This window comes from Trichosurus vulpecula, chromosome 3, assembly GCF_011100635.1.
Source record: "Trichosurus vulpecula isolate mTriVul1 chromosome 3, mTriVul1.pri, whole genome shotgun sequence".
Taxonomy (NCBI): Eukaryota; Metazoa; Chordata; class Mammalia; order Diprotodontia; family Phalangeridae; genus Trichosurus; species Trichosurus vulpecula.
In genome coordinates, this window is record NC_050575.1 from 325247824 (window position 1) to 325270259 (window position 22436).

The 22436-nt window shown below is 37.4% G+C and overlaps 1 protein-coding gene across 10 annotated transcripts in view; it reads right to left on the reverse strand.

The window, feature by feature from the left end:
- EHBP1 (EH domain binding protein 1) overlaps positions 1-22436 on the reverse strand; it is a 433107-nt gene that overhangs the window by 323814 nt on the left and 86857 nt on the right. For all 10 annotated transcript variants that reach the window (XM_036752173.1, XM_036752175.1, XM_036752180.1 and 7 more), the window contains exons 4-5: positions 11329-11424; positions 3607-3660 (exon numbers count right to left, since the gene is read on the reverse strand). In XM_036752173.1, coding sequence (XP_036608068.1) covers positions 3607-3660; positions 11329-11424 — 150 coding nt within the window. The remainder of the gene's footprint in view (positions 1-3606; positions 3661-11328; positions 11425-22436) is intronic.

Genomic DNA, 22436 nt, shown 5'->3' on the forward strand with positions numbered 1-22436 from the left:
GTACTAGCTGTGTGACCTTGGGCAAGTCACTTAGCCCCAAGAAAATAATTCCTTGAAAATTAAAATTGGGCAAGTGGAAGCTAATGACTCCATGGCACATGAAGAAACAATAAAACAAATGCAAAAGAACAAAAATAGAAGAAAATGTGAAAAATAACTAAGCTGGAAAACAGATTAGGAAAGATAATTTGATTTCTTTGTTTTTCTTTTATTTATTAATTTTTAGCTTAAAACATTCAGTTAAACTAGGTTTTAAATTCTAAATTTTCTCCCCCACTCCCCAAGAGAGCATGCATTCCAATATAGGCTCTACATAATACATTCACATTAAACATATTTACACATTAGTCATGTTGCAAAGAAGAATTATAATCAATGAAATGAACCACAAGAAAGAAGAAAGAAAACAAAAAAGAGAGAGCAAATAGTTTGCTTCAATCTCTTCAAACTCCATAATTCTTCCTCTGGATGTGGACAGTATTTTCCACCATGAGTCTTTTGGAGTTGTCTTAGAATCTTGCATTGCTAAGAAGAGCCAAGTCTATCAAAGTTAGTCATCACACAATGTGGCTGCAATTGTATACAATGTTCTCCTGGTTCTGCTCCCCTCACTCAGAATCAGTTCATATGTCTTTCCAAGTTTTTCTGAAGTCCACCTGCTCATCATTTCTTATAGCACAATAGTATTCTATTACATTCATATACCACTTTACCATTCATATACCATTACACCATATACCACAACTTGTTTAGCCATTCCCCGATTGATGGGCATCCCCTTGATTTCCAATTTTTTGCCACCACCAAAAGAGCAGCTATAAATACTTTTGTACATGTGGGTCCTTTTCCCATTTGTATGATCTCTTTGGGATACAGTTCTAGAAGTGGTATTGCTGGGTCAAAGGGTATGTGCATTTTTATAGCCCTTTGGACACAGTTAAGACAGATAATTTAAGAATTACTTTACTACCTGAAAGCATGATCAAAAAAAAAAAACCTATACATCATGTTTCAAGAAAAACTGCCCTGACATCCCAGAATAGGAAGATAAAATAGAAATTAAAAAAGTCAACCAATCATCACTACTCCTAAAGAGATGCCAAAATGAAAACTCCCAAGAATAATATAGCAAAATTCCAGGGCTCCCAGGTCAAAGAGAAAATACTCCAAGTAGCCAGAAATAAATCTTTCAAATATCGTGGGTTCACAGTGGGGGTCACAAATGCTTTTGCAGCTACCATGTAAAAGGAGCAGAAGTTTTAGAATACGATATTCTGGAAAGCAAAAAAGAACAACCTCCCTGGCAAAACTAAGTACAATCCTTCAAGGGAAAGAAATGAACATCTACTGAAATAGAGGACTTTCGAGCATTCCTGATGAAAAGACCAGAGCTGAATAGAAAATCTGACATTCAAATACAAGATTCAAGAGAAGCATAAAAAGGTAAACATGAAAGAGAAATTATAAGGGACTCAAAAAAGTTAAACTGTTTACCTTTCCATATGGGAAGATGATACATGTAACTTCCAAAAGCTTCATCGCTATTAGGGCAGTTAGACAGATTTTACAAAGACAAAGAGTGTGAAAGTGAGTTGACTATGTTGAGAAGATGTAAAAAAAAAAAATGGATTAGTGAGAAAGACATTTGCCCTAGGAAAAGGGGGAAGGAAAGAAAGCATGGGAGAAATTATCTGACATAAAAGAGGTACACAAGGAAGAGCTTTTACAATAGAGGGACATGGAGGCAGGCAATGATTTAACTTCACTTTCATCTAAATAGGTTCAAAGAAAAAAAATTATATATATACATACATATACATATGTGTGTATGTACACACACACATCCACACTACATATACTCAATGGGATATAGAAATTTATCTTACCCAAGAGGGAAGTAGGATAAGAAGGAAAAGGGATAATGGAGGTAGGGTGTGAGAAAAGGGAAGGTAGATTAAAGCAGGCAGTGGTCAGAAGCAAAACATACTTAAGAGGAAGAAGGACAGGATAAAAAATAAGAAAGAAGGATAAACAGGAAAAAATAGGAAGGAGAGAAATGTACAATTAGTAATTACAACTGTACATATAAATGAGATCCATAAAATGTATGCAGGTAGCTTGAATGGATTAGAAATCAGAATTCAACAATATGGTGTTTACAAGAAAAACACCTGAAACATAGACACACATAAAAGTGTTAACATAAGGGGTTGGAGCAGAATTTATCATGCTTCAACTGAAGGAAAAAAAGCAGGGGTAGCAAAAAACCCAGGAAGATTTTTATGAACTTACAAAAAATGAAATGAGCAGAACCAGGAGGACATTGTGTGTAGTAACAGCAATATTATTAGGATGATCGACTGTGAAAGACTTAGCTACTTTGATTGACAAACGATCAAATAATCCAACACAATTCCAAAGGATGCATGATGAAAAGTGCTAACCACCTCCAGAGAGAGAACTGATGGATGCTGACTATAGACTGAAGCATACTTTTTAAATCTTTCTTTATGTTTCTTGTTTGTGTCTGTTTTCTTTTGTAACATGGCTAAAACAGAAATATTTTGTATGACTTCATATGTGTATGCTTAATATCATATTGCTTGCCTTCTCAAGGGATGAGAGACGGGCTAGAGAGAGAGAGAAGGAGAATTTGAAACTCAAAATTAAAAAAAAAAAAGTTAAATTTTTTTTACATCTAACTGGGAAATATATTACAAAACATAAAAAATATATATCTAAAGCTTTTCATAACCTGGCCCTTCCTACCTTTTCAGTCATGGAGTCCCCTCTGCGTAACTCTAAGATTCAGCAATACTTACCTACATGACACTCCATCTCCCATCCCCACACCTTTTCACTAGTTAGTTCTTCCCATTCCTCAAATGCTTCCCACCTCAACTCCACCCCCTGGTTTTCTTGGCTTACTTCAAGACTCAGCAAAAATCCCCTCTTCAAGAGGCCTTTAATAGTCCCTCTTGTTATTACTGTTGTCCTCTCTGAATTTTGTCACATGTGAGGTCTCCATGCCAATGACATAATAAATCCAACCCCTATTCCTAAGTATCATCTTATTATTTCAGGTAACGTTTCAATTTCATTTTTGTATTCCCATCACTTAGCCTAATGTTTGGCAAACCTTTAGTATATGCTAGTTCATTCATTCAATCATGTCAATATCAACCCATTAGTAATTCAATTTATGAACCAACCTGAAAAAATAACAATGCACAAAAGTTTTGAAGATCTATGACTTAAGAATAGACATATCTGCTCTGACTCTTCAAACCTTAAAATATGAGACTGCAAAATTCACATAAAACTATTTGAAAATATAATTCAGTACCACAACATTCTTTTCTTCCACACATTTACGCTAAACAATTTTTATTAAATAAGTCTATTTTGCTACTATTCTATTAAGAAAATTCTAAGTTACAAATCCTATTTCATTTCCATGAGGCTTTCATCAGCACAGACCACTTCTGTGCTTTAGATCACTGATCACAAACTTAAAAAACAGCTCAACCCCAGAAACTATATTCAAATATGACATTACTTAACATTGAATCATACATTTAAGGTATAAATTTTTGACCAACTTACATTTTCTATGACAAATGTCCATTCTTTGTCTTCAAATTCCTCAGCATGTGGATCCTGAAATAAAAATTGATTATGATTCATTAAAAAGTTTTTTTCAAAGTTGCTTTGCATTTTTTTAAACTTGTAAATAAAGCTACTTCTTTTTCTACCAATGCTTTTTAAGCTTAGTCAGCAGGAAACAAAATGGGCAACCCAAAATGATCTTAAATTTTTTTTACTTTTTACCCTAATGGCCTTCCTCTAATTAAAATACTACATTACCTTTTTTGCATTTAAACTTTTCAGATTTTTTTGGTAACAATATTTTTGTTTTTCCAGGAGGCTTAAAACAGTCCTGTTTAGAGATTAAGCTGGTCAATAAATTTAGAAAACAATGTAAAAAAAATCAAAGGCATGTTCTGAAACCATCTCCTGAATTATAGGAAGTTATATAGATATTTCAAACTCATACTTTGGTACTTCAAGAGATCTGTAATTGTATCAATGGTAGCTTTGAGGTAAAGTGAATCTATGGTTTTAGGCCTGGAAGTTCACAAAGTACCTTGAATCTACAGGCAGAGGCGAAGGAAAGGAGAAATAACCAAAGGGGCATGACATTCACACAGAACATTCCACTGCCCAACTTTGTACCTTTGCATATCCCCCCCATCCCTAGAATGCTCTCCCCTGTCATTTCCATTTCTTAGAATTTCTAGTTTTTTTCAAAAAGAACTCAAGTAACACCTTTTACACAAAGCCTTGCTGGTCCCCCAACATCTTAGAGTTTTCTCCCACAAAATTACCTTGAATTTATTTTGGACATATGTTGCACATAATAATAATATATGTACACGTTGTCTCCTTTTGCAAATATAATCTTGGGACATGAATGGTTTCACTTCTGTCTTCATTTTAGCTGTTACAGCAGGCACTTTATGTTTGCTAATTGATTGTTCCACGCCACCTCCACCTTCCACTTTTTTCTCTACAACTGCCATAAATATTTATTAAGTGTCTACTAGGTACAAAGTACTATCATAGCCACTGCAGGATATATGACAAATAGAATGCCTCAAAAGAAAAATCTGCTGAAAAATCTAGCAGATTTAGGCATGGACACCACTCCTTCAATGAAGTCTTTAATTATACCTCAAATGAGCAGATCTATGTAAAGTGCTTTGCAAACTTTAAATAATATATAAAATATCAGCTATTATTATTACCAGACATAATACTTCTTATGTTAATGCATTTTTGGAAAAATGAATGGCAGTAAAGAAAGTTTATAAAAATGAATGGTTTAACTACTCAAAAAGGACAGCAATGTGATACAGTGAATATAGTACTGGGCTTGGAGTCAGAAAGACTCATCTTCCTGAATTCAAATCTGGCCTCAGACACTTATTTGCTGTGTGACCCTTGTTTGACTCAGTTTTTTCACCTGTAAAATAAAACAGTAAGCCACTCCAGTATCTTTACCAAGAAAACTCCAAATGATGTCACAAAGAGTCGGACATGACTGAAAAACCACTGAACAACTACTATTACAACTACTAAAAGGAGATTATTTACAGATTTATTATGTAAGTGTGAGTTCACCAATTGTCTCTTTTATTTACAAGCTTTATAAAGCTATGTAAAGGCAATATACTCAATGTTTTTACTCTTTTACTCTTCAAACAGAAACTTAAAGTCCCATAATTTTGCTTGGGATTTTGTTATTTTAATTTATACTCATACTTGCTCTTCAGTTAGACACACATAACTATCTTAAATTATTCAAAGTATTAGAATTAAAATGAAGATGTGCCTAATTTACCCTTAGTTATAAGACAACTGTCCACTAAAAGATACCAAAGTGATTTCCACACTCCTGAAAACAGGTGACACAAAATCTTGCCTGCTGTATGCCTTTATTCTTTCCTCTTCAGTTGATTACATTTCCATAATCAGCTTGGATATACAACTTGAATTTTTAGTTCTTTACTACAGAAACAGTGAGAACTGGAAACTAAATCCACATTTGCTACATACCACTTGAGTACAGTATAGCATATAACTTTGCCTCAAATATTATTTAAATTACTGAAACAATTCCATTTTATAAAATTATAGCAAATTGTGAAACAAAAAAAAAGCCTTCCATCAAAAAACAAGCATTTATTTAGCAATTATATAGGCCAGGCACTATGCTAGGCAATATGAGATACTAATAAAAAAGCAAAAATAGTCCTTGTCCTAAGAATGCAGCGGTGTGTGTGTGTGTGTGTGTGTGTGTGTGTGTGCGCGTGCACGTGTGTATGTAAGCACAAAATGCATATCAAACAATTAATTCAGGGTGATTTAAAGGGAAAGGCACTAGGAGCTGGAGGTGGAAAGGAAAAGCCTTATGTAAAAGATGGAATTTGGAGGGGAAGAAAAAAAAATCTAGGTAACTGTATTGTTAATGTATTTTTGCTTAATTTGAAGATTTTTCCAATCCATTAATAGGCCCATGTGACCTGCTTAAGTCACATGAAAGCCTAAGTCACATGAAGCCTGTGGTAGGAGGAGCTTGCTGAACAGGTGGAACAGGAAGGGTGGAGCAGAATGGAGGAAGTTGGTCAGAGCAGTTAGAGCTGAGGGAGAGAGAGGAAGCAGGCAAGCAGCTAGCTCTGCATGTTTGTGGGAAGGCTTGAACAGGGGCAAGGCTTTGGGATGGTGGCACTCCCTGCAGTGGTAATGTGTATAAACTTCTTTGTTGTGTGATGGATTTGGCTTTCTAGTGTTTGAATAAATGTTTTGGTTCTGTCTTCCATGCAGAGAGTCTGATATATTTTGCAATTCAGAACTACGCTGGCATATTCATAGCCGCTATCAGCACTGTGAGTATTGCACTGGCAATACAGTAACTCTGAGTGATGCAAATGATATTGTCATCGGCCAGTGCAGAGGCAAGAAAAGGAGATGGAGCACTATGATGTAAAATGATAATAAGAGTCACTGGACTGGGGAGCCGGGGAGAGGGGGAGGAGAATGTGGAACAAGCCTGGAAATGCAAGCTAGAGTTGAGTTATAAAGTCCTTTGAATGCTAGTTGTATAGGGAGCAACTGCAGCTTATCGAGAAGAGGGTTGACATGGGTCAGAATTGTAATTTAGGAAAATTAGTTTGGCAGCCACATAGATGACTGAAGAGGGGAGAGACTAGAAGGCTCTGGCAAAGGATGAGTTAGCTACGTGAATCAAGAGAAGGGGATAGACAAGAGAGAGGTTTCAGAGGTAAAAAGAGTATTTGGCAAATGAATGAATTATTCTTGGGGTAAATGTGAGTAAGGACAGGAATGAGACCAAGGTTGAGAGCCAAGGTGACAAGGCTTGAGGGAAACAGAGACTTTCAAAAATTCAGGGTTACACAAGTTGAGGTTAAAGTGCCTATGGGACATTCAGTTTATTCTGAGGTCTTCAGCTCTTTGGTATCTAGTTTAGTGAAGTGACAAGGCAATTTTCTCCTATTCTATTCCTTTTCAGGGCAATGTCCTTTAGATTAGATTGTTTAAATTCCCTCCCCCAACCCCACACTCTAGCCACTGGAGTTTATTAAGCAGTGATGAGGCATGATTGGACCTGCACTTTAGATTCGAATCAGGGAGAGACTTGAGGAAAGCAAATGTGCCAGCAGGCTACTGCAATAATCTAGGTATGAAATGACGAGGGCCTACAATAGAGTGGTGGTAGTAAGAAGGGGATGTGTTCATGAGATGTTGCAAAGGTGAAATCAATAGACCTTAACAACAGCTAGGATGGGGAGGGAGGTGACAGAAAGAGAAAGGAATCCAAGATGACTCCTATGTGAGCCTGAGGGACTATTAGCAGGATGATGTTGCCCTCTAAAGTAACACAGAGTTTAAGATATTTACTGGACTCGCAATTCAAGATGTCTGAAAGGAAGTTGGAGATGCAAGATTAGAAGTCAACAGATTGGGGTTGGAAAAGTAGATTTGAGAATCATCAGCAAAGAGCTAATTAAATCCATGGGAACTGATAAGATCACCAAGTAAAGTAATATATATATAGAGAAAGAGGATTCAGGATATAATCCTGAGGGATACTTATGTTTAGAGGGCATGAACTGGATGAGATCCAGCAAAGGAGACAGAGAAGAAGCACTCAGAGGAAAACTAGGAGAGAATGCTGCCCTGAAAACCTAGAGAGAAGTGAGCATCAAAAAGGAGACAGTTATCAACAGTGGCAAGGCTGCAGAGAGGTCAAGGAGAACAAGGATTGAGAAGAGGCCATTGGATTTGGCAACTAAGAGATCATTAGTAACATTGGAGAGAGTTATTTCCATGGAATGATAATATCAGAAACCAGACTGTAAGGGGGAAGAAGAGACTGAGAGAAGAGGAAGTGGGAGCACCTTTTGTAGATGGCTTTTTCAAGGAATTTAGCTGTAAAGGACAGAAGATAAACAGGATAATAGTTAGCAGGGATGGAAGGATCAAGTGAGGGTTTTTTCAGGATAAGGGAGACATGGCTTATTAAGACAGTAGAAATTGAACCAGGAGACAAGGAGAGATTGAAAATAAATGAAAAAGTGGTGATGACAGAAGGGGCAATCTGTTGGAGAAGATGGGATGGAAAGGGATCACCTGAATAAGTAAAGCCTTAGTAAGGAGTAAGGACGCTTCATCATGTGAGACAAGAGTGAAGGAGAAGAACATGGCAGAAGGCACCTAAGTGATAGGAGATGAGGAAGAGGGAGTTCACAGCAAATGGCCTCAATTTTTTTCTGTAACATATGAGGGAAGATTCTCAGGTGACAGACTGGGAGGAGGGGGAGCCATGAGAAGTGTCAGGAGGGATGAAAAGGTTTGGAAGAGCCACTGCGGAGAGTTAGTGAGTTGGTAAGGGAGGTATAGTAAGATTGCCTGGCAAAACAGTGAGAGCCCAGTTGAGGTCATATAACATAAATCTGTGGAAGACCCAGGCAAAAAGTTCCATGATTTTCTCCACCTTCATTCCACAACACATATAAAGGCACAAAAGTAAAGGCAACAAGTGATGGGAGTGATTCGAGGTTGAGGCTTGGCTTGACATAGTCACTGATGTGATATGGGGCTAGGGATTCAAGAGAAGACAGTGCAGAGTTGAATTGGTTCACCAAAGGGTCAAGATGGAGAGAAAAGGAATTACTGACTAGTGTAGGGAAGATGGCATGGGAAAAAGTTGAGGGGTCAAGTGAATGGAGGTCATGGTGAGAATGAAGAGTAAGGTTATGTAAAGAAGTCAGAGGGAAAGGTAAAAAGTCAATAGATCATGGTCAAATAAGGGGATTTCAGAATTCTTAAACATAGAGGTGGTACATTTGTGGTAATGGTAAGATAAAAGGTATGACCATTTTTGTGTGTGGCTAAAGTGGCTGGAGAAAGTAACTCATGGGAATTGAGTAGGTTAAGGAACTGAGTGGCCAGGGCACTTGACGGAGAATCAATATGTATGTTGAAGTCCCCTTGCATGAGGACAAGCATTGGTGAGGAGAGAAAAAGTGTAAGCCAGTTATCCAACTTCATTGAGGAAAGAAGGGGAGTAACCTGGGAGTCTGTAGACAACAGCTCCTGAATTTTGATTGGGTAGTAGATATGAATAGCATGAACCTCAAAAGGAAGAAAAGTTACTGAGTGAAGGAGGAAGAGGGAGAACCTGGAAGTGGCAATGTGAAACAAAGAGTATTCTAATTCCTCTGCCTCAACCAGTAATCCAAGGAGAATGACTGAAGGTGCAGTCAGTACTGGAAAGGGAGGCTGTGTAATCAAAGAAAAGCCAGGATTCAGTAAAAGCCAGTTGATGGAAGAGGTGGGAAAGAAATAGATTTAAGATGAAGGGAAGTTTGTTGCTTATGGAACAAGCATTCCAGAAAGCACATTGGAAATACATCCTTCTCTGTCTCTACGATACACGTCAAGATTCTATGATAAAATAATAAATAAAAGATCAGCAAGAAACTATCATCCATTTTTTTTCTTAATCTAGTTCCATGAAAACAAAATAAAGGACTAATGTTATATGACATGGAATGACAAATATATGCTTAAAATGTTTTTAAATAATTTCCAATATTTTAAATATTCTACTGCTTTCATTTGCAGGATTGATCTAATTCATCTTGGAAAAAACGTACTTCTCCTTGGCCCAAATGATGCACCCTTATTTTCCTAAAGCACAAAAAAATTAGTTCTTTTCCTTTTTTATAGCACAAAAGATTAAAATATAAGTTTAATCTTAAGGCTGTTTTTTTTAAACCAACAATTTAGGGGGTGAGGGTTTGGACCTGTGATTTCACCATTTTAAGGAACTCCTGGCATAAAAACTTCCTTTACCGAATGCAGATTAGCAACTAGTATATATGTAATATTTTCAGAGAACTGTCCAGCACTCCGAGGGCTTAAGTGATTTATCTAAGGTCAGACTATGAATCAGAGGCGAGAATGGAACAAAGGTCTTTCTAACTTCAAACCTAGTTCTCAATTCATCATTCCATACTGCCTCTAAACTTTAATTAAAAGAAAAAATGCAACTACTTTAATTGCATAAATATGGTACATAAAGCAGCAACAAATGGTAAGTATCAAAATTTAGAAAATGTTAAATTTGAAACATACACCTTATAACAAATTATCAGTCTGCAGAATGAGGATCTATATAACCAGAACACCAGAACTTATGAATACACACATACATACATACATACATATATATATATATATATGTATGTATGAGTATATGAGCATAAATACACACATGTATACAAGCACATGTACACATGTGTATATGCATATAAATTTGTCTGGGTTGACAAATATATGTATTTCTACAAACACATATGGGTAGGTGCCAGGGAAGAAGGTAAACTTAAAAACAATGTATCATGTCCCTCCCTTAAAAACTTGCCAGTGTCTCTAACAGCAATTATATTCATTATAATGGCTGGGCTTCAATAGGAAGAACAGACTGTTACTATACTGAGAAACAATCATAATTATGCAATGAGTCAAATCAATCAAACAGCACAAATTTAATAAGCATCTACTCCATGACAAAAACTAAGCTAAGAAGCTGATCATACAATAATAAAAATTTTACAGTCACAGCCCTCAAGGAATTTATATTTGAAAGAAACAGTTATTTCTCTCTTGTATTAATGAATAATTATCATATTAGAAACAAAGTTTTTCCCTTTTTTACTTCCTTCTCTAGAAATCAACCAGTGTAGGAAATCTTTCTTAAAGATTTACCCAGTCCAAGATCTAATCAGATAGTAAAAGAAATCCTAAGTTTAGGCTAATGGGTGCATTCCTGCTCAGACAGGTCTGGGTCTGGGAAAGTATTGATTCTCCCTTTTGTCAGACAGGAAATATGTAAATTGATAAGTCACTCTGAATAAGATTTGGGTGATCCAAGTCACTACTCCAAGACCCTCACTGTAATACAGCCCAGCTTCTCACTGTAATATTCATTTTATCATTAACTATTAACCAATCAGAGTTGACTGCCACCCTCAGGAACACCTGCTCTTTCAAGGGCATAGAAACTGTGAGCCCACTGCCATGCAAGGTTTTTGGTCTAAGGAAGACAGCCAAATAACCATCCTTTTATTACTAACCATGCTGGCATTATTAACAAAATGATTAAATTACCCAGAAATTATATCTCTCAAACTTTTTTATATTCTATTAGGAAAAACAAAATGTACAGATAAAACTTACCTTAAATAGAGTCACAGTGATTTCAATGTTTTCAGGAACAGGCCACACGACCACACCACGGTAAGGATTTTTTATTCCAGGTTGCCAACTATGAGCCTATAGAAAAAAATAATAATAAATGTGTGTGTATTAGTTTCACGAGAAAACACAGCAGAAATGTTATTCCCATCCAGTCCCTATCATACAGTTTTTTTACTATATTATTTTAATCTTTAAAGTATATTGTGTGGACTTGACTAGTGCATAAATTAATTCAATGTGAAGTTATACATGACAGTTATATGAGACTTCATGCCGTCTTGGGGAGGGAGAGGGGAGGGAGGGGAGAAAAACTGGAACTCAAAACTATGTAGAACCGTGCATGGTAAACTAAAAATAAATAAAGAAATTTATTAAAAAAAAAAGTATATTGTGTGCCACTCAGCTATTCTTAAAAATCCATAGTCCATCAACTAAAATCATTTGAGTAAAATGAATCATAATCCAATTCACAAGTTAGTAAGCTGCATCATTATTTCTTGTTCAATATTTATACAAAAAAGAACAGACCTTCTAATTCCACTTATTCATATAAAATTATAAATTTCTGGAGAAGCTAGTAATAACGATAACTAACATTTCTATAACACTTATTATACTGTACTAAGTACTTTAAAATTATTATCTCATTGGATCCTCACAACAACCCTGGGACAACAACTCAGGCACTATTATCATTCCTATTTTATAGAGTAGGAAATTGAAGCAGAGGTTAAATGACTTGCCCAGCGTCACACAGCTAATAAGTGTGAGGCTGGATATGAACTTGTGTCTTCCAAAATCCAGGCCCAGCACTCTATCTACTGTGCCAGGTAGCTACTACCCCTATTAAATAGAATATCTTTTATGTTAGACTTTACAATCTGAATAAAGCAATACCCAAAACAAAGACAGACAAAACTTGTTTGAGAATGAAAGAAACATGATGTAAAAACATCTTTGGGGTAGGGGAGCCAGTACTAGTACTAGTTGGGGTATGGAATATGTATATTTTATTGACTACATGTGACTTCTTCATATGAAATGAATCATCCCAAGGTCAGAGGCCAGAATGTAGGTTTAGAAAACAGTGAGAGGAGAGGAAAAGGATGTAGGAGTGTAGACTGCTTTCTCAAGGAGTTCAGCTTGAAGATGGAAGGAGACATACATATATATATAGACACTGTCAAATACCCTAACTTTACAGTTCCTCAGCCTATTCAGTTTTATGACCTACTTGCCTTTACCTTCACTCACAAGTGTTTTACTTCCACATTCATAAACTCCAAAATTCTTTCTGTGATTATAACTTTTCATCATTCCATCTTTCCCTCTGCCTTATGACTCCTAACCCTATCCTTTTATCCTCACTCTAACCTCCAATACCTCCAGCACCTCATTATGTCCTTTCCAGGCCAGGACTCTTGAAATGCCTAAATACTTCTCCCTTCCCAAAATTGAGCCCTTGGTGAATCAGTTCAACTTCCAAACTATCCTTCACATTTGAACTGCTTTCCCCCTTGACCTATCATCAATTATGCCTTACTTATGAATCCCCAACCTTCGAATGCTTCCACCATCTACTGCCTTCCTATCAAATCATGCTGACAAATGGAGCTAAAAGAACCCCATGTAAATCTTCAATGAAGCAAAGCAATCTTTGCTTGCTTCATAGGTAATATGTTTTCATCTTAAATCATTTCCTTTCTGACTCCTTCAATTTTCTGGTTTTCAGTAAGATCCGGCTCACTCCTAATGACACTGCCTTCATAACCATCCTTTTCAGTACTGGTTGGACTATCATTCATTCATCCAACTCAGTGGTCAAGGGGAGAAGTTGGAATGTTCCTTGCTTCCCTTTGCCAATTTCAGCCTTTCCTTCTATCTCAGGAACCTTTTCTCCTTTTCTCTTCTGAGGTTCACTCAATCCATTTCTACCACCCAATCAGAATTCTGGTAGCTGCTGTCTGCTGCCCTCCACAAGACACTCACCTTCTTCTTTGTTCAATGAGTTCAATGATTGACTCACAGTCTTTCTCTTCTCTTCAACTCTTGCCCTCATACTAGAAAACTTTAACCTATATATACATACATGCATAAACACACACACACATATATATATACATATACTGTATATGCACCTGTGTGTGTACATATATATATATATATATATATATATATATATATATATATATATATATATATATATATATACACGGACATTCTTATAGTCCCTCAATACCCTAACCTCCCAGTTCCTCAACTTACCTCATTTCACATGATCTATTCCTCTATCCTACCTCAGCTATACTCACAGATAGCATACTCTTGACCATGGCATAATGTATGAATGAACCACTACCATGTTCATGTACTCTGATATTCCCTTATCTAATCACAATCTGTTACGATTCCACCTCTCTCTCTGTCTTGCAACCTCACACACTATTTAGTATCCTCACAGTGACCTCCAATCCCTTGTTCCCTCGGTTCTTTCCCAGGTTATCACCCCTGCACAAGCTACACTCTCCTCCCTTTCTCCATCTAAAGCCCTTGGTGGACAAGCTCAACTCTATACTGGTCTTCTCTCAAGTTACCTTCCCCCTTATACTATTACCTATTTTTCCCTACTAAGCCTCAGCCTTAGATTACTTTGCTCCTGAATCGACTTGAAGAAAATCACAAAATTATGCAGACAGGGTCCACTAACAAACTTATGTTACATAACTTCAGCTGGGTCCTCACTGCTCCAACCAATCATTCCATACATTGTCTAATTAACTCATTATCCCACTCACCACTGAGGCTCTCCCTCAAATCTCCCCCTTCTCCCACCCCTGCCTCATGTTTTACTGGAAAAAAAAATCAAGGCCATTTGCTGAGGGCTTTCTTTTGATACTGCTCCACACTGGGGACAGAACTTCATCTCCTCACATCTGGATTACTGCAACAGTCTGCTAGTTGGTCTACTTGCCACAAGTCTCTCCCCACTCAATCCAGACTTCATTATCTCCAGATACTCATTATTCTGCAAGATGAAATCAACTCTGAAACTCTCACCAAAGATCATTTCCCTCCTGAGTTGCAGGATTTCATCATACTCTCCACATCAGCAACCTCTACTCCTCCTTACTTCTCCTTACCTTTTAAACTTCTTTTTATGTGTTGTCTTCCTCCATTAGATAGTAAGTTTTTGAGCACAGAGGACTTTCTTATGCCTTTCTTCCTATCTTAAGCACAGCGCCTGGCATACTGGAGACACTTAATAAATGTTCACTGACTCTGACTCCTTTGACTAGTGTCATAACCAAAATGCAGAGCTCTCACATCAAAGCAAAATTATTGCAAGCACTGAGAAAAAAGCAGTTAAAGTACCAAGAAACCACTGCCAGGATCAAAAAGAAACCTAGCAGTTCGTATTTTAAACAAGAGGAGCTATTAGAATATAATGTGCCAAAAGACAAAAGAGACAGTCTTATAAACAATAACTTATTCTGCAAAACTGAGTATAATTCTACAGAGATTTTTTAAAAATGAACCTTTAATGGGAGAAGACTTTCAAGCATTTTTGATTAAAAAACCACAGAGTAGTAGGAACTTTTAAATACAAAGACAACAGTCCAGAAAAACCTAGAAAGGTAAACTTATTTGAAAGGAAGGGAAATACATGATTTTCCATAACTGGGATACATGAGAAAAATATATAAATATGGCGGAAGGGGTAAGGATAGTGAGCATCAGTTGAACCTCACTCACCTAAAATGAACAAAGTAGGGTTCAATACACACACACACATGCACACATACAGACACACACACACACACACACACACACACACAGAGTTTGGTATGGAAATACATCAAACTCACAGGGGAAATAAAATGCGGGAGGAGAAAGAAGGATAATATTGGGAAGGGCATAGTAATAAAATAAATGTTCTGCTCCTGAAGGAGAAAAAAAGTGAAAAAAGAAAAGAACTAGAACCTCAAGAAATACTTTCGACTTCTTTTAGACAGCTGGGGAACGGCTGTACAAATTACAGTAAATGATTATAAAAGAATATTATTGTGATATAAGAAATGATGGGGGGAAATGATTTCAGAGAATGCTAACAAATGCTTCACTGGTGCAGTGAAATAAGAAGAATCAGGAGAGTATGTAAGGCCAGCAACACTGTAAAGAAAAGCAACTTTGAAAGAATTAAGAACTCTTGACCATTGTAATAACCAGAAAACCTAAGATGAAGCAGTGCTGGACATAAAGTACAGAGAAAGAGAGATAATCTTTTTGAACATGGTCACTGTGGAGCTTCCTTTTGCCTACGTTGGGGTGAGAATTTAGGAGACAGTAGTTAGCAATAGTGATGTTTTAAAAAAGAAAAGTGGGGGGGTCACTGAAACCTTGAGGTTCAGAAGGTAAATAAGCAAGACATTTTTTGACAGTATTATGTAGAATTTATTATACGCATTTAAAAAAGATTAAAGATTTGTGGTATCAGGTGGAATCTGTGCATTGTTGTATGTCTGTAAATGCTCTGTTCCTTGGTCTTTATGTTTGGAATTAAAATAAAAAACATATCATTTGAAAATCTATAATCTAGCTTCCAAACTTCTCCTATGACTGAAATTCCCAGAACTAATTGCTTTTTCTAAATCTTCATCCTTCTTGAACTCTCTAGAGCCTTTGACGCATCCTCTTCTCCTATATACTCTCTCCTCCAGATTTTCATGAAACTGCTCTTTCTCATTTCTTTGCCTACTCTCCTTCTCAGTCTCCTTAGCTGGATCCTCACCCAAGACATGCCCAACTGGTAGGAAACAAAAAGGTACTTATAGATTGAGATTATAACTAAGGAGAAAGAGGGCGAGAGAGGAATTGGGAAAGAAGGGGAAGACAAGCAATAATTGAGCACTTGCTGTATGCCAGGCACAATGCAGATCAGTTTCTGAAAAAGCACAAGTGCGGGGAAATGAAATATTATATATAGGAAATTGTCTACCTAGGAAGAAGTGTGTAAGAAGGAAAAATAAAATAGAGATCATGTCGAGAAAGACAGGTCAGAGATTGATTCTCAAGGGCTTAAAATGTCTGTATTTGGTCCTAGAGGCAAAAGGGAACCAGTAAACTTTCTTAATCAGGGGTGTAAAGTGATCAGACCTATGCTTTAGTAATCTCAATTTGGAAGCTGTATGAAAAAGGAATTTTAGAGAAAAGACACTAATGGTAGGAAGGACGATTAGAAGGTCACTGCCAGGAAGCCTGTAAGGAGGGTCTGAATCAGAATGGTGACCATAAAAGTGGAGAGAGGGGACAGGTATGAAAGATGTTGTAGAGGCACAATCAATGAAACTTACCAACTGACTAGACAGCAGAGGGGAGAGCAGGGAAAAAGAGCAACTGAAAGGATGGTGGTGCCCTTGTCAAATATGGGGAATTTAGGGGGATGGGTGAGTTTAGAAGGCCATAGTGTACTTAAAAGCCTCAATCCTGAACATCATGAATAACATCTTACTCAAATTATAAATATCAAGGTACTGCTAGGTCACTGGAGTCTTTCAGGGGCAGAGGCAAAATAGTGCAGTAGAGGAAGCACTCAGTCAAGTTCTTCCAACATAACTCTCCAAACAACTTTAAAATAACATTTTGAATCAAATTTTGGAGTGCCGGAGGTCAGGGTGAGACATTTCTCCACCCCAAGATCACTTAGGAAGTCAGAAGGAGAGATCTGTGACATGGTAGTAGAGTCTGGCCCAGAGCCCATGTGGATGAAACACCAGGTGGGACTAGGGGGTGATGACAGAAGCAGCAGCAACATAGGAAGCTTTCAAGCCAGAGATAAGAAAGAGATGAGGCAACTGGTCACAAAGACATTACAGGGGACCCCAGTGCTAGCACCGGATGCAGGACTGGAAGCTTTCTGGCAACTCCGTTACCTATACCCACTTCACAGTTCAAGGGAAGAGGGGAGCATTTTGAGTCAGGAAGAAGCAGAGGCCCTGTTTCAACAATTCAGCTAGCAGCTGCTGTGGGGGTGAAAGACCAACACAAGCCCAACAACAAGAATGCTGCCAGCACAGGTTCTTTTGATCTGCTTTACTAAGGAAAGTAACTTTAAGGGGTTAACAATCTTATTTCAATCCAAAATACAAATATCATTCACTTAGTTCAGAGGGAAAAGCCAGCATCCTGAACTTCAGAGCAAATACAAACAAATTACAAAGATACATTATAAACAGACCAAATACAATTCATAGTTACCAAGAAGGCATCAACATCTGGGTTCAAAAGCTGAAGGGCTCTTAACTACAGCTGCCCAGGGTCTCTACATCAACACTCCTCCAAGAGAGCCCCAAGCAAATCTCTCTTTTTATACAGTCTTTGGACATCATCAAACATCATCTCAGGGACCAGAACTTAGGCGCATACTATTGGCTCTGGTCTTAGCAACTCCCCTTAGGGCCCTGAGAGCTTCATGCCCACAACAGCTTAGCACCTAGTAGTTAGAGGTTTGGGCCTAGGGTTTAGCACCTAGTTAGACTCAAAGACATTCAATTAATTTAGCATTCTAAAAGTAATAAAGTCCCATACTAATTCCCAATACAGGCCCTGAGCAGCAGTATATATCACTTTCAGTCACAAGGGATCAAGGACCTTAAGGAATAGTATCATTTGCAATCCCAGGGAGAAGGGTCCCCAAAGAACAGTATCAGTTCCAGTCCTAAGGAAGTAAGGGTCCTGAGAAGCAATGTTGATTGCCACCCCAAGAGATCAGGGCTCTTCTTGGGTAATGACCAGAACTCAGACCAGGAGAGCGCTGACCAGACTGCTCCCCAGGATACATCCCCTTAGAAGCACTGTAAACTTCAAAACACCCAGAACTAGCCTTGAAAAGAGGAATGTGGAAAAACTATGAAGCTTGGGACAGTGACCCTCCTCCTCCACACACAATGAACAGGATCTAACTTTAACATAAAGCTCAAGATCAAAAAATAGCTGGAAAAATAAGCAAACAACAAAAGAACTCTAACATAAAAAGGTACTATTGTGACAGAGAAAATCATGACAAATTCATCAAAACAGCTACAAGCAAAGTCTCAAAGAAAAAAAAATGTTAACTGAAGAAAAGCTCACAAAGAATTCCTGGAAGAGTTAAAAAATGATTTTCAAAATCAAATAAGAGAGACAGAGGAAAAATTAGGCAAAGAAATTAAAGAAAGAAAACCATAAAAAGGAAATTAACAACTTGGGGAAAAGACGCACAAAAAATACTAAAGAAAGTATCTTTAAAAAGATAAGCAGGCAAGCGGAAAAAGAGACGTAAAAATTCACTGATGAAAATAACTCTTCAAAAAGTAGAATTGGCCAAATGCAAAAAGAGGTATGAACCCTCGCTGAAGAAAAAATTCCTTAAAAATTAGAATTGGGCAAGTAGGAGCTAATCATCAAGAAACAATAAAGCAAAGTCAAAAGAACAAAAACTAGAAGAAAATGTGAAATATCTTATTGGGAAAATAACTAAACTGGAAAACAAATGTAGGACAGATAATTTAATTAGATAATTTTTGGACTGCCTGAAATCCATTATCAAAGAAAGGGCCTAGACAAGGAAAATTGCCCTAATATCCTAAAGTAAAATAAATACTGAAAAAATCCACCAATCACCACCTGAAAGAGATCCCAAAATGAAAATTTCCAGGAATATGTTACAAAATTCTAAGATTCTCAGATCAAAGAAAAAATTTTTCAAGTAGCCAGAAACTGTTTGAATAGCCAGTCAGGACCATGCAAAATTCAGCAGCTACCATGTTAAAGAAGCAGAGAGGTTGGAATATGATATTCTGGAAAGGAAAAGAGCTAGGATTACAACTAAGAATAACCTATTCAGCAAAACTAGGTATAATCCTTCAAGGGAAAAAAACCAGACATTCCATGAAATTAAGGACTTTCAAATATTCCTGATGAAAAGACCAGAGCTGAATAGAAAATATGACATTCAAATACAAGACTCAAGAGAATCATAAAAAGGTAAACATAAATGAGTAATGATAAAGGACTAAATAAGGTTAAACTGTTTGTATTTCTGTAGGAGATGATGCATGTAATTCCTCAAAACTTTATCATTATTAAGGCAGTTAGAAGGAGTTTAAATAGATAATCACATAAAAGAGGCACACAAGGAACAGCATATATAGTGAAGGGGGAAATGGGTAGGGTGGGGTGGTAGGAGGAGCTCAAAAAAGATTTGGAAAAGGAAGCAAGAGAAGTAGAGGAAAAATTGGGAAGAGAAATGAGAGTGATATGAGAAAGCCATGAAAAACAAGTCAATGACTTGCTGAAGGAGACCAAAAAAAAACATACTGAAGAAAACATCTTAAAAAATAGACTAACTCAAATGGCAAAAGAGCTCCAAAAAGCCAATGAGGAAAAGAATGCCTTGAAAGACAGAATTAGCCAAATAGAAAAGGAGGTCCAAAAGACCACTGAAGAAAATACTACCTTAAAAATTAGACTGGAGCAAGTGGAAGCTAGTGACTTTATGAGAAATCAAGATATTATAAAACAGAACCAAAGGAATGAAAAAATGGAAGACAATGTGAAATATCTCATTGGAAAAACCACTGACCTAGAAAATAGATCCAGGAGAGATAATTTAAAAATTATTGGACCACCTGAAAGACATGATCAAAAAAAGAGCCTAGATATCATCTTTCAAGAAATTATTAAGGAAAACTGCCCTGATATTCTAGAGCCAGAGGGTAAAATAGAAATTGAAAGAATCCACTGATCACCTCCTGAAAAAGATCCCAAAAAGAAAACTCCTAGGAATATTGTTGCCAAATTCCAGAGCTTCCAGATCAAGGAGAAAATACTGCAAGCAGCCAGAAAGAAACAATTTGAATATTGTGGAAACACAATCAGAATAACACACGAACTAGCAGCTTCTATATTAAGGGATCGAAGGGCTTGGAATACGATATTCCAGAGGTCAATGGAGCTAGGATTAAAACCAAGAATCACCTACCCAGCAAAACTGAGTATCATGCTCCAAGGCAAAATATAAACTTTCAATAAAATAGAGGACTTTCAAGCTTTCCCAGTGAAAAGACCAGAGCTGAATAAAAAATTTGACTTTCAAACACAAGAATCAAGAGAAGCATGAAAAGGTAAACAAGAAAGAGAAATCATAAGGGACTTACTAAAATTGAACTGTTTTGTTTACATTCCTGCATGGAAGGATGATGTGTATAATTCATGAGACCTCAGTATTAGGGTAGCTGAAGGGAATACACACACACACACACACACACAAACGGAGGCACAGGGTGAGTTGAATATGAAGGGATGGTATCTAAAAAAATAAAATAAAATTAAGGGATGAGAGAGGAATATATTGAGAGAGAGAGAATGGGAGAGATAGAATGGGGTAAATTATCTCACATGAAAGTGGCAAGAAAAAGTGGTTCACTGGAAGGGAAGAGGGAGCAGGTAGGGGGAATGAGTGAATCTTGCTCTCATCAGATTTGACTTGAGGGGGGAATAACATACACACTCAAATGGGTATCTTACCGCACAGGAAAGATGGAGGAAGGAGATAAAAAGGGGGGACAATAGAAGGGAGGGCAGATAGGGAGAGGAGGTAAGCAAAAGCAAACACTTTCAAAAAGGGACAGGGTCAAGGGAGAAAACTGAATAAAGGGGGACAGGACAGGATGAGAATTTTTTTTATTTAATATTTTTAGTTTCCAGCATTGATTTCCACAAGATTTTGAATTATGAATTTTTCCCCATTTCTACCCTCCCCCACACTCCAAGATGTCATATATTCTGATTGCCCCATTCCCCAGTCAGCCCTCCCTTCTGTCACCCCACTCCCCCCCCCCCACATCCCCTTTTCCCTTACTTTCTTGTAGGGCAAGATCTATTTTTTTTTCAAATATTTAAAGAACTGAGTCAAATCTATAAAAATAGGAGCAATTCCTCAATTGATAAATGATCAAAATATGTGAACAGGCAGCTTAATGCTCTAAATCATTATTGATTACAGAAAGGTAAATTAAAACAACTTTGAGGTACCATCTCACCTCTATCAGAAATGACTAGTACTGTAAGGGATGAGGGAAAATAGGTACATTAATGAACTGTTGGTAGAGAACTGATCCAACCATTCTAGAGAACAATTTGGAACTATACCTAAACAGCTATAAAACTAAGCAATACCACTACTAGGTCTGTACCCTAAAGAGATCAAAAGAAAAGAAAAGAAAGAACTGGTAAAAAGAACTGGAAATTGCTTCTCAGTTGGAGAATGACTGTGGCATTTTTGTTGCTGTTGTTTGTCCTTCATTTTCAAAGAGGACCAATGACATCACAGGATGATGTCTTCACTCGTGCATGAACTGGATTTAAATAAGGCAGAGTTGAACAAAGTCATCAGCCTCACTCTCTCTTCCAGAGTCATCCAAGTCCAGTGGCAAGACAAAAGTCAAGACTACTGGTGATGGCCCAGGATACAGCAGATAACCTTGCCATCTTTGATGTCTGACCAAGTTCTAAGTGCTCCACAGTGCCTGCTTCAGCTGCTTTCATGGCAGTCAGAACAAACTGTTCTCATCCAACCATTCCACCAGAAGAAGTTTTCACATGCCTGGGGTAGACATCTCCTAACTCACCAACAGGTTTGAGGCCGGTCAGTTACTTCCAACCTGATTTAGCCTGTCTGCCAAAATGGTTTTACTGGGGTGTGGCCACTGTGCATGCTACTACAGCTTCTTGGAGCCACACATGAGAGCTGAGTGCCAACTGGGAACCAAAAGTGTATAAGCAGTCCTGTGGAAGGCTCAGCAAGTCCTCACACCAGAAGTTCTAGTTCTCCCTGAATACCTTGAAAGCTGCATACACACCAGTTGTGGCATATGATTGTAATGGAGTACTATCGTGTTATCATAGATGATGAAGGAGGTGGTTTCAGAAAAACCATGGCAAGACCTATATAAACTGATCAGCAAAATGAAGTGAGAAGAACCAGAAACACAGTAATGATCAATCGTGAAAGACTTACCTAATCTGATCAACACAATGATCCAAGACAA